At 40.1% G+C, this 12581-nt stretch overlaps 1 protein-coding gene across 8 annotated transcripts in view; it reads right to left on the reverse strand.

The window, feature by feature from the left end:
* Nucleotides 1-12581, reverse strand: part of patj (PATJ crumbs cell polarity complex component) — a 209155-nt gene that overhangs the window by 47386 nt on the left and 149188 nt on the right. For all 8 annotated transcript variants that reach the window (XM_078407277.1, XM_078407272.1, XM_078407270.1 and 5 more), the window contains 4 exons: nt 10705-10774; nt 8303-8401; nt 5213-5305; nt 660-734 (listed from right to left, as the gene is read on the reverse strand). In XM_078407277.1, coding sequence (XP_078263403.1) covers nt 660-734; nt 5213-5305; nt 8303-8401; nt 10705-10774 — 337 coding nt within the window. The remainder of the gene's footprint in view (nt 1-659; nt 735-5212; nt 5306-8302; nt 8402-10704; nt 10775-12581) is intronic.

The raw sequence follows: 12581 nt of genomic DNA on the forward strand, positions 1-12581 counted from the left end.
GTGGAGATTGTAACCAAGGCTGAAGCTGATGTTGAAAAAAATCAAAGGGCTGCAGATGGTGGAATCTGATAAGAGAAGGTAGGGAGAGAAATGTCGAACCAGAGAGAGTGATGGTGGAAGAAGAGCAAGAGCAGAACTACAGGACCCATGTGTGATGAAGTGAGGGAACCATCTTTGACAGCAGAGGGGGAAACCACGTTTACAAAACAACAAGGACATCATGGATGTCATAGAATAGAAAGTCTCATCTTAGTAGCAGATGCGGTGAAGATGGAGAAATTAAAAGAAAGGTATGATGAGAGGACCTGGTTGGATCAGATGGGGAGAGATGGGGGGGGGGGATTTACCTGAAATGGAAAAATTAAATATTCATGTCATTGGGCTACCCAAGCTGTACGTGAGGCACTGTTCTTCCAGTTTGCATATAGCCTCACTCCATAAATGGAGGAGGCCGAGGACAGCCAGGTCCATATGGGAATGGGAAGGGGAATTGTAGTGGCTTGCAACCAGGCCCTCTAGTTGGCCCTGGTGGGCAGAGTGCAAGTGATCGGTTGAAGGGCCAAATGGCCTCCTGCACCTATTTTCTATGTTTTTGATATGGTCGCCTAGTCAACATTTGCTCTCAACGATGTGGAGAAGGTCTTTTCAGAGGAGATTACCTTTTCTGGAGGTTGTGCTACCACACTCTCGTCATCCACAGCCAGAATTCTATCTCCTACTTGGATTCTTCCATCCTAAAATGATCAATTGCAACAAACTGTTATAAGGTATGTTTTACTGAAGTAATCAGCAACAATATTTTGAAGAAGAAATCTGTGCCTTACATTTTGCAGTAAAGTAACCACGAGGACAAAATTAATTGCTGGGTGGAGTTGGAGGAATGGGGCAGGGAATAGCCAGAGGTAAGGACCAATCTTTGGGGGATAACAAGGGATTAAATTGAAATAAATCTAGATAAATGACAAGAAGGGACAAAAATATGGTGGAAATGTATCTTTTTAAAGATTAGGAAATCAAATTGAGAAAAGCGGTTTGAAGGAGTTCCTGGAGCAAAGCATCAGGAAATCATCCAAGGAACTAAGATTATTTTAAACATTGTCTTGTGTAATCACATAGTTAGTTAATTAGTAAGTTCATAGTTAGGATTCCTTCAGGGTAAAGTGACTACAGAGTCAGAGTCATCCAGCCTGGAAACAGGCCCTTCAGCCCAACTCATCTCTGCCGACCAAGATGCAATCAATCTAGTCCCATTGCCTGCATTTGGCCCATATTCCTCTTTCCTACAAATGTACCTGTCCAAGTGACTTTTAAATGCTGTTATGGCAGCTTCACCTACCTCCACTGGCAGCTCATTCCCTATATCCACCAACCTCTGAGTCAAAAAGACGTCCCTCAGGTTTCTAATAAAGCTTCCCCACTCACTTTATACTTATGCCCTCTGGTGTTTGATTTCTCCAACTCTGGGTAAAAGACACTCTGCATTCAACCTATCTCCCTCATGGTTTAATGCACCTCTAAACGATCCTTCCTCAGCCTGCTGTGCTCCAAGGAACAAAGTATGAGCCTGCTCAACCCTTGTCCATATAGCTCAGACCCTCTAGCCTGGCAACATCCTCATAAATCTTTTAACTTAGTTTAGAGATACAACGTGGAAACAGGCCCTACAGCGCACCACGTCCACACAGACCATCAATCACCTGTACACTAGTTCTATTATGTCACTTTAGCATCCTACACATTAGGGGCAATTTACAGAAGCCAATTAACCTACAAACCTAAGTTTTTGGAATATGGGAAGAAACTGGAGCACTGGGCGAAAATCCCACACAGTCACAGGGAGAAAGTAGAAACTCCGCACAGACACACTGGTGGTCAGGATCGAACCCGGGTCTCTGGCCGATGTACCAAAAGCCTTCTGTACCACCCTATCTACCTGTGATACCATTTTCAGGGAACTGTGTACCTGGACTCCTTTATCAATCTGCTCTAAAACACTCACCAGTGCACTACATTTCACAGTGAAGGTCCTGCCCCTGGTTTTTACACCCCAAAATGCAACCCCTCGCACTTATCTACATTAAACATTTCTTAAACGTTTGCATATCAAATTCCAGGACTACAGTTCAACCACAACAGAGGTTTCAATAAAAATAGTTTTACTGCAAATTAACATAGTGCAAATTCAGACTAAATTTGGAGTGAGAATTTAATCAGATAGCAGTGCAAGTACTTGACACTCCCAGTCAGGTGAAGTCTCATGTTAAATCACTTCAGAATTAATTTAGCTCTTAATTTCTAATCTCTAATGCACAATTTGAGCATTAGTTTGAAGCCAATGTCGCCTTGGACTGATGTTAAATACACTTTTAATGGACAATGAAAGGATATGCATAAGGGTATGCATAAGGGTCAAACTAGGATTTTCCATTTTGTCATCCCTATGCTCCTTATTTTGCACTTAGCTTTCAACAACTTTCTGCTATTCTATTAAAAAAATAAACCATGGAGCCACAAACAGGACAGAGCAAGTAAGGATGGGTGATTTATTTCCGTGAAGGATAGCAGGGAACCAGATGGGTTTTTACATAAATCCATTAATTTCACAGGTTACTGACACTGTACAATTTTAAATTTCAGATTTATTCACTTGCATAAATTCCTCACCTCCCTTGGTGGGAATTAAATTAATATCTCTGCACCAATAATCCAGAACTTATCCACTCTGCTGTTAAATCTCTAACCTGTATTTTCATTTGCCTAATCTTTATTCTTAGTTGAGGCACAATCTCCCCTAGCTAAATACTGGGAATATTAAAGCCAGCACCCAAGACAAACCACATACTCTTCGCTCCCCAATGCTGCTGGTAAACCAGACTGTCGATAACCAATAGCCGTTGTAAAGACGTTGTACCTTTGCATTGACATTATTACCCATCTCCCAACCCAATATCACCGTATTGACTGACGGCTGATACCCTCTTCTATGCATTTGATGTCCATGCATTATTTAAATGCCAAATTGATCTCCCATTCTGCATGCTTCACAAATATTCACATTCCCTCTATTTGCTAATCTACATTGGCTCCTGATATTACAATGCCTCAAAATATAAAATCTTTGCCAAATATTTAAATGTTTTCTCTCATACGCCACTGCACACAGCATTATAATAATTATACAAATGGTGCTTTTTTTAAAATCGAAACTGTTGTACTAGTCCACTTGCCACACTTTGTTGCCTTAAAATTGTTAAGTACATACAACAGAACCGCACAGGAACAGGCCCTTCAGCCTTCAAAGTCCATGCTGAACATAATGCCAATTTAAACTAATTCCATCTGCCCGTTTATGCTCCATATCCCTCACATCTCTGCATATCCTTGTTCAATCTAAAATCCTCTTAAAAGCCACTACAGTCCCTGCTTCTACCACTACCTCTGGCAGCATGTTCCAGGCACCTACTTCTCTATGTGCAAAAAACTTGCCCTCCTTCAAACTTTCTCCTTCTGACCTCAGAGCTATGCCCTCTGGTATTTGATATTTCCACCTTAGGAATAAGATAATGACCCTCTACTATATGCCTCTACATTTTATAAATTTCCATCAGGTCTCCTCTCAACATTCAACTCTCCAGTTTGTCCAACCTCGGGGAGTGGTTTATCCACTTATCACTAGGCAGACTTTGTCCTGCCTCCACCTCTCTTCCAGCTTTCTCCCCTCACCACAATCAGTCTGAAGGAGGGTGCCGACCTGAAAGGTCGCCCATACCTGAAAGGTCGCCCATACATGTTCTCCATAGAAGCTGCCTGACCCGCTGAGTCACTCCAGCACTTTTTTTTTCTCTTGATCACGAAATCCCATAACATTCATCTCTTATATCATGATTTTATTAATTCCTCTTAATATCTCCATTGCTTCAACATCCTATTGTTTTCCAACACCATTGTCAAGTTTGCAGACGACACAACGGTGATCGGGCTGATCACCAACGGTGATGAAACAAACTACAGAGCGGAGGTGTAGAACCTGGCGGACTGGTGCTCAGTTAACAACCTGTCCCTAAACACCTCCAAGACCAAGGAGCTGATCATCAACTTCCGTAGATCACACAACAGGGAATACGCTCCGATCTTCATCAATGGGGATAGTGTGGAGAGAGTGTCCAGCTTCAAGTTTCTGGGCACTCACATTTCAGAGGATCTCACATGGTTCACTAACACTGCTGCGCTGGTCAAGAAAGCACAGCAACGACTGTTCTACCTGAGAACACTGAAAAAGTCTGGTCTGCCCCAACAACTGCTGACGACCTTCTACCGCTGCACCATAGAGAGCATCCTAACGCATGGCATCCCTGTGTGGTATCTCAGCTGCACGGAGGCAGAGAGGAGAGCTCTTCAGCGGGTAGTCCATAGAGCTCAGAAGACTATCGGAACACAGCTACCAGCCTTGGAGGACATCTACAACACACGATGCCTCAGAAAAGCCACCAGCATTCACAAAGACTCCTCACATCCCTGCAATAGTCTGTTCGAAATTCTACCATCGGGCAGACGCTACAAGGCCTTCTACGCCCGCACCTCCAGACTCAGGAACAGCTTCATCCCCAGGGCCATAGCTGCTATGAACCGGTCCTGCTGAGCTGGATGGTCACATCGCACAGCTAACCGGCACAGATCTACTTGCACTTTATTCTGTTTTAAAACTGTTTCTAATTTTGTTTCACTGGGTTGTACAAATTTATACTGATTAGCTAATTAATTTATTGCATCATATGGAAGGCACATTCCCAATCTCGTTGTACCCCTGTACAATGACAATAAAGATATATTGTATTGTATTGTATGTGAAGCACCTTAGGATGCATTAATATTGCTTATATATGCGTTAATATGCGTTAATATGTACGTTTTGTTTATCAATGCATCAATCTAAAATGTCAATAAAGGTTTATTTTTCCATAGGTTGCAGTACACAAAGATAATTAAATTTAATATTGAAAATAAAAACTCTGAAGAGATCTATTAGGATTACTTTCTGGCCAAAGGTGTGAGATTCAGACACACAAAACTGCCACTTGGACACAAGGAATAGCTATGAGAAAACATGGTGAAATCGACACTGTTGAGAAAAGAGGATACAATCTCAGAGACCCAAAGTTTGCCGAACCAAACAAACACTTAAAATGCAAAATTAGTTGAGTCAGTATCTTACCTTTATTGCTGCTCCATTGTTAGTCAAGCTTTTAATAATAACACCTTCGTTTGTGTTGTCTTCACTGATAGCTAGACCAAGACCACTCTGGTCCTATACATTAGATTTCAAAAATCAATATATTAGATACTGACCATTTATCATTGCTCATCACTGATTTTCAATTTTTATGAATACTCATCCACTTTGTAGTTCAACTTGATAATTTACAATGTGGATGCAGGGTGACTGGGATCATCAGTAATGGGACAGTGTGGGTATAGGGAATAGGAAGGAGGGTTGAAATAGCATGCAACCGTGAGCTAGTTTGCGGTTGGTCTTGCCAATATAGAAGAGGCATCTCCCGCCTTTGTGTCACCACTTTCAACCTCCAGCCTGTCCCCATCTTCCCCCACTGCTCCGCCCACCTGGCTCCATCTGCCTTTCTTGTTTCCTTATCTGCTTCGAGCTGTCACCTGCCTGCCTCAGTCTTCTAACTCCAGGGAACAGAGAGGAATAGATAGGGTGGATGCACAGAGTCTCATGCCCAGAGTAGGGGAATCGAGAACCAGAGGATATAGGTTTAAGGTGAAGGGGAAAGATTTAATAGGAATCGGAGGGGTAACTGTTTCACCCAAAGGGAGATGGGATGAGCTGCCAGAGGAGGTAGTTGTGGCAGGGACTATTGCAACGTTTAAGAAACAATTAGACAGGTATATGCTTAGGATGGGTTTAGAGCGATATGGGCCAAAAGCAGGCAGGTGGGACTCATGTAGATGGAACATGTTGGTCGGTGTGGGCAAGTTGAGCTGAAGGACCTGTTTCAACGCTCTATGACTCCAGGACAATACTCCAAATGCAGCCTCATCAATGTCTTGTACAACTGTAACATAATGTCCCACCTTCTATACTTAATACCCTGACTGATCAGAGTCAATGTCGAAAAAGCCTTCTTTTCCACAGTATCTACCTGTGACATCACTTTCAGGAAACTATGTACCTGTACCCCTGGATCCCTCTGCTCCACATCATCATCAGGGGCCCATGGTTCACTGTGAAAGTCCTGCCCTGGTTTGACTTTCCAAAATGTAACACCTCGCTCTTCTCTGAATTAAGCTCCATTTGCCATTCCTCAGCCCACATGCCAGTTAATCAAAATCATGCTATAATTTTAGGAAACCATCTTCACTGTCTATGATATCACCATATTTGATAGATTAAAAACTCCTTAATTCTGGCCAAAAGCACGATGGAAATATCTTCACCACAATGAGCAACTTTTACCATGGCAATGGAAATTGTCTATGGAATTCTTCCATGCATGTTATTAAACAATGTTTCCTGACCTACCTAGGTTCTTATTAAATCTTTCCCCTCTCACCTTTAACCTATGTCCTCTGATCTTGCTTACTTTACCCTTGATAAAAGATTGTGCATTCACCCTGTCTATTTCCCTCATGACTTTATATGATTAGCCCTTAGCCTCCAACGCTCCAAGGAATAAAGTCTTAACCTGCCCAACCTCTCGCTATAGCTCAGGCCCTCAAGTCTTGGTAACATCTTTTGTAACATCCCTTGTAACCAGCATCTGCAGTTCCTTGTCTTACCAGAAGTTTAGATATCTACCATTAGACCCTAACATGTTATATTGTCATAGAATGCATCTATTTTTTCTATAACCGTGAACTTTATTTAGAACTATATTTATTATGCACAAGGCTGTTAATTAAAAGGCAATCAGCTCCTCATCTTTTTAAAGGTCAGATTTATTCCTCATGGCCATCCTTCAACAATAATGTTCATGCCTAATTAATATATTACTGCTGTAACCTGTGTTTCTTGCAGCTAATTTCATTACAGCCGTTCCTTATACAGATGGAAAGGAGTTGCTGATATAAATAAATAACTAGATCTATTTGGCTTCTCATTACTGATACACATTAACCAGAGCTCGGATGCCAGTTTGCTTCAGCACCTGCCTCCAGAAAATGTTCACTCCTTGGGCTTTCGTTTTTAGTATCCTCCTCTTACAATTTGGCACAGATTCCTAATGGTTTCGCATGCATTTTAAGTCTTTACAAAAGCATTCAGAATTTTGATCAAATTATTGTGACACTGCTTTTTAATTGTCCACATCTGTTTAAGTTCATTGATACACAATTTTCACATTCACTGATAGTTTTCTTAATGCTCTCAAATAAATTTGCACCTGGAGCAATGCATAATTATAGCTGTAAACTGACCTTGGGAATCTGGGTACCAATTACACATGTCCATTTGCAAATGTCAAGCTATCTCCTGTTTCTAGCTATTAGGGTACTGCATCCACACCAGAGTCTTCTCATAATTATCCCTGTAAACTCTTTCATAAATGAATACAATTCTGTAAAGGGACAATGCAGTCACTGGCACTGAACCCTCATGAACATAATTGTTTCGATATGAACTGGGATACTCTGTTGGCCAGGTGCTGGTTAATTCAACCATGCAGTTACTTTTCTGCAATCATTTAAAAATAATAAAAATAATAAAAACGCAAGATTAACAAATCAGAATTTGGGGTTATACATTAAAATAAGGAATCCATTTTAAATTAGAAATGCTTCAACTCCATCTGGAGATATTAGTTTTGATTTTTTCCAAATTATTCCTTCAGTTTCAATGCTGGATGTCTAGAGCTTATCATGTGCTCCTCTACTCTGTTCCCTCAATCAATTATTCTTACTGATACCCATGTTCCATTTTCAGGTCATTCATGAGGCTTGAACTTTGTCAGTGAGTTTAAGTGAGTCCTTCCAGACTAAATTAGACTTTGGGTATCACCTTAGACTGTGAAAGTGATGGGATATAAATTGTTCACAATTATTTCTGGCAAGTTACATTGTAAACTCTAACAAAATAAAGATAAAGATAAATGTGAAATTTAGATTCATTTAAAAAAAAAAAAATTAAAACGATGAATATAAAAACGGAAGCAATTTTGTTTTGACTCCACCTGAAGTCATCCCTGCAATGTTTTCAGTATAAAATATAGGGTATTCTATTCAATGGACAAAAACATGATTTTGTAATTGGAATTTTAAAATCACTGATTAATGCCATTTTGCTTACCTTTGTCAATAGTATATCATGTACATTCTTGAAGTTTGAAAAATCTGACTGAGTGGATGTCTCTTCCAGGGAGGGCAATGCTCCTGTGGAATCTAGAATCTGACCAGATAAAATATTATTTAAATTACCCTATTCCAGCATCACCCACTACCACTCCATGCAAAAAATTCCAAACACTATTTGGAAAAGCAGGCTGGAAGAATTTTAAGATTCCCTTTTGCAGCAAGGACTTTGGAAGAGAAGCACCTTGATTAATCTATGTATTCCTTAGTGTATGGAATACATCCACGAGAGAAACACCTTTCATTTCAATCACCATCAATCTCCGATGGACAATGTACAGGGAAGTTGCTGGGGAAATCGGCAGCTCACACAGTATCTGTGGAGAGGAATGAACAGAAGACGTTTCGGGACAGGACCCTTCTTCAAGGCTCTACTCTGAGTGTTCAAGACTTTTCGGGCCATGCTATGCTCCAATAATTATTTCAATCCCAAAAGGAGGACTATTGTACTATTTCCTGATTGGTCGCCGGCAAGTCCTGACTTGCTCCTGCCATTCACCCCCACGTGGAGTCCATTGATTGGCGACAACCTCCCACTCGACGCCCGATTGGCCCAGGTCCCACGTGGGGGGAGCAGTTTCTTCCCGCTCAAAGCAACTGCCGTCGCAGTTGAGCTGACGCTGCTGCTGAACGAGGGCAGTCTCGAGGATCTCCGTTGGAGGATTTTAACCATAAAATGCATAAACGTTCCAGATGAGATTTATTTTATTTTTAAGAAAAAAATGCCATTTATTTTAAAGAACAAACGCGATTTTCCCATGTCACGATGGGAACCCAACGAGGAATGGGCCCACTGGGTACACTTGGTCTAGTACATGATTAAAATCAAGCCAACCACAGTGCACAACCATCTCCTTGCATGACAGGAATGATTGGCATGAACTATTGACCTAAAATGTTTGCTCTTCACCGATGCTGACTTTCCTTGCTGAGCACTTGCAGCATGTTCTTCAGTTATTTTGGGATTAATAAAGGGTTGGGGTTGGTGCTGATCATATTCTTCGTTTAAGAAACTGCTCTTCGGACAATTGAACATTCAGTCTCCAGGCTCAGGTTCCCAGATGAAGAAAAGTCCATTTTGGAAATTGTCTTCTTAAAATTGAATAGTCAGTGACTAATTATGGCGATTTTGCTGTCTCTAAAAGCAACTTAAAATTAACTGAGAACGTACAGACAGCACCCGAGGTCAGGATCGACCGCATGTCTCTGGGGCTGTAAAGTAGCTACTCTACCATTAAATCACTGTAATGCCCTGCTCTTGTATGATAAAACCGATCCTGACACTGGCTCTTAACTCTAGAGCTATTGGGTCTCCAAGAAATCAGTTATTTGAACAAATTATATAATTTTTCAATTCCTTTGCTGGTGCTAAATTCAGAACTTTTCAGGAATTGTTTTCATTTTTATTGAACCAATAAGGTGTACAGGTGTACAGTAGAGAGCATATTGACTGATTGCATCACAGCCTGGTTCGGCAACTTGAATGCCCAGGAGCGAAGAAGACTGCAAAAAGTTGTGAACCACTGCCCAGTTCATCACGGGTCTGATATCCACACCATCTAAGGGATTGACTGTAGTTGCAGCCTCAAAAAGGCATCATCAGAGACCCACACCACCCTGGCCACACACTTATTTCACCCCTGCCATCGGGAAGAGGTACAGGAGCCTGAAAACTATACCTCCAGATTCAGGAACAGCTTCTTCCCTCCAGCAATTAGGCTATTAAACGCTACAACCTCAAATAAGCTCTGAACTACATAGACTATTATTGTTATTATTGCACTATTATTGTTTGTTTGTTTTTTTATATGTGTGTGTATATACACACTGATTTTTTTTCTCATTTATTATATTGTTTACAATGTACTATGTTTACATATTCTGTTGTGCTGCTGCAAGTAAGAATTTCATTGTTCTATCTGGGACATATGATAATAAAACAATTGACTCCTGAAATGATGAAAATATCATCAAAACTTTAAAGCAGAAGAATGCTGGCTATTAATAGCACTGATGTGAACCAGTATTAATGGCCATCAACTTGAGTTGAATAGAAAAGACAAGTTTCAGAGAAGGTCTGATGAATTAACACCTACTCTTAAACCAAATCTCAGAGATTGTATTTCTTACCGTGGGGTGGAAAGATGGATATTGTAGTTTATAATAGGGTCTGTTTTTGGAGGATTTGCTTTAGGTCTTTAAAATATTAAAGGTCTTTAAAAATACGACACCAAACTCTTGTTACAAGAGCTGCTCCATTAGCACAGCAGGTTAATAGGCTTCCATTTCATCTGAAAAGCAACTGAATTGAATGAATAATGATTAGGTCTATGTTCTTACCTCAGGAATAGGAGGACTGGTGGGTATAGGATAAGGGGTAACTGCCATTTGATTAACTGCATCTTCATTCCTGTATTAAAAAAAATATAGGTCTGAAAGAAATATTCCATCTGTCAATTATTTTTGTCAAATTTCTGAAATTTTTTGGATAAGTGAATTCAAATTGATTTCAGCATTTAAATTATATGTCTAAATGAACTACTGAATGGTTGATCACAATCTTAAACTGCAGTCATTAGATTTAATACAAGGTCTGGCTAATGTTGAAGTTCTCTGTTAATATTTCTGGCACATCCATTGTATACCAGAAATAAAAACCATGTTTAAATCCCATGGCAAAAACAATACTTCAGACTATGTCTCACAAACTAAATTAAACAAATGATTATCAAAGATTTTTTCCTCAGACTAAAGCAGAAAGTGAAAAGGGAATGCAAGAAATGATGATGGCAGAAGATTCATTAACCTTTATTTAACCTTGATGCTTAGTCGATAGTGTGTCAGTTGTTTGAATGTGGCATTAAATGTGACAAAACACTGAAGTTGAAGCCATTTGTTAAATTTGGTGATAATCACAAAATGTTGTTAAAAATGTACTTCACCTCTTACAGAAGTGTAAATGAGAACATGATCAGCTTTTAACCCATTTGTTAAAAATCTAGGAAGTCTCTCTAAATCTCTTCAGTGATGCTGAAAAAATATTGCAATAGTAGATAGATGGAGTAACAACGGCAAAATGTAAACATACGGATTTTGTTGTAAGTAATGAAAAGAAAATTGAAACAAAGAAATCAACATAAACAAAATTAATGTGTAAATCAAGAAAACGAAGTTAATACAAATTCAGTGCTATTGAGAAATACAACATGGTAAAATGACCTTTGGCCCACTGTGCCTATGCTGACCATCAAACACCCATTTGCACTTATTCTATATGAATCCTATTTTGTTCTCCCATTTCCATCAACATTTCACAGATACATCCGTGGCAAATGCACCTATCAACCTGCATATTTTTAGGATGTGGGGAAAACTGGTATACTTGGGGCCACAGGGAGAATGTACAGACTTCACTGGAGGCTAAGTTTGAACCAAGGTTGCTGGAACTGTGAAGCAGTGACTCCACTAGCCATGTAACCTAAACATAAATCATATTTTACTCTAATTGTTATCTCTGTAATAGAAGTGACTGGGTGGGCATTTAAATTACTGTGACGTAGAAGCTCAAGGGCCAAGTGCTGAAAGACGGAATTAATACAAATGGGTGCCCATTGGTGAACATAGTCATGGTGGGCAGAATGGTCACCATACTGTCTCTCCTATAATTCTATAACTCTCCGATAATCTATCCCTCCTCCCCCCTCCTTCCCTAGGAGATAGATTTAAACGTTAAAATGTGAATAACTTAAAAAATATAACACCGATTTCAATGAAACTTCTTCCATTAGCACCAAAGGGACGACGGTGAGTAAGGTGGGCCTAAAACTGTCGCGCTATCGTGTACCATTTTGGCTGTAGTTCAGGAACAAACAAACAAGCAAACGAGAGTTTTAGTATATAGATTAGACATGCACATATAGGCCAAATTCAGGCTGGTGGGACTAGGGTAGATGGGACATGTCGTGTAGGTATGTGTGGGCAATTTGGGCCCAAGGGCCTGTAGCTGTAAGACTAAATGGTTTACAGGCAGAATCAGCTCCATTCAGTCATTTTAAACTTGCAGGCCAACACTCAAATTGTATCCTTTTGTAATAAAAAGGAACTGCAGATACTGATTTATACTAAAGATAGACACAAAATGTCAGAGTAACTCAGTGGGTCAGACAGCATCCTGGCAAACATGGATAGGTGACATATTGGGTCGGGACCCTTCTTCA

The sequence above is a fragment of the Rhinoraja longicauda genome, chromosome 11, assembly GCF_053455715.1.
Source record: "Rhinoraja longicauda isolate Sanriku21f chromosome 11, sRhiLon1.1, whole genome shotgun sequence".
NCBI lineage: Eukaryota > Metazoa > Chordata > Chondrichthyes > Rajiformes > Arhynchobatidae > Rhinoraja > Rhinoraja longicauda.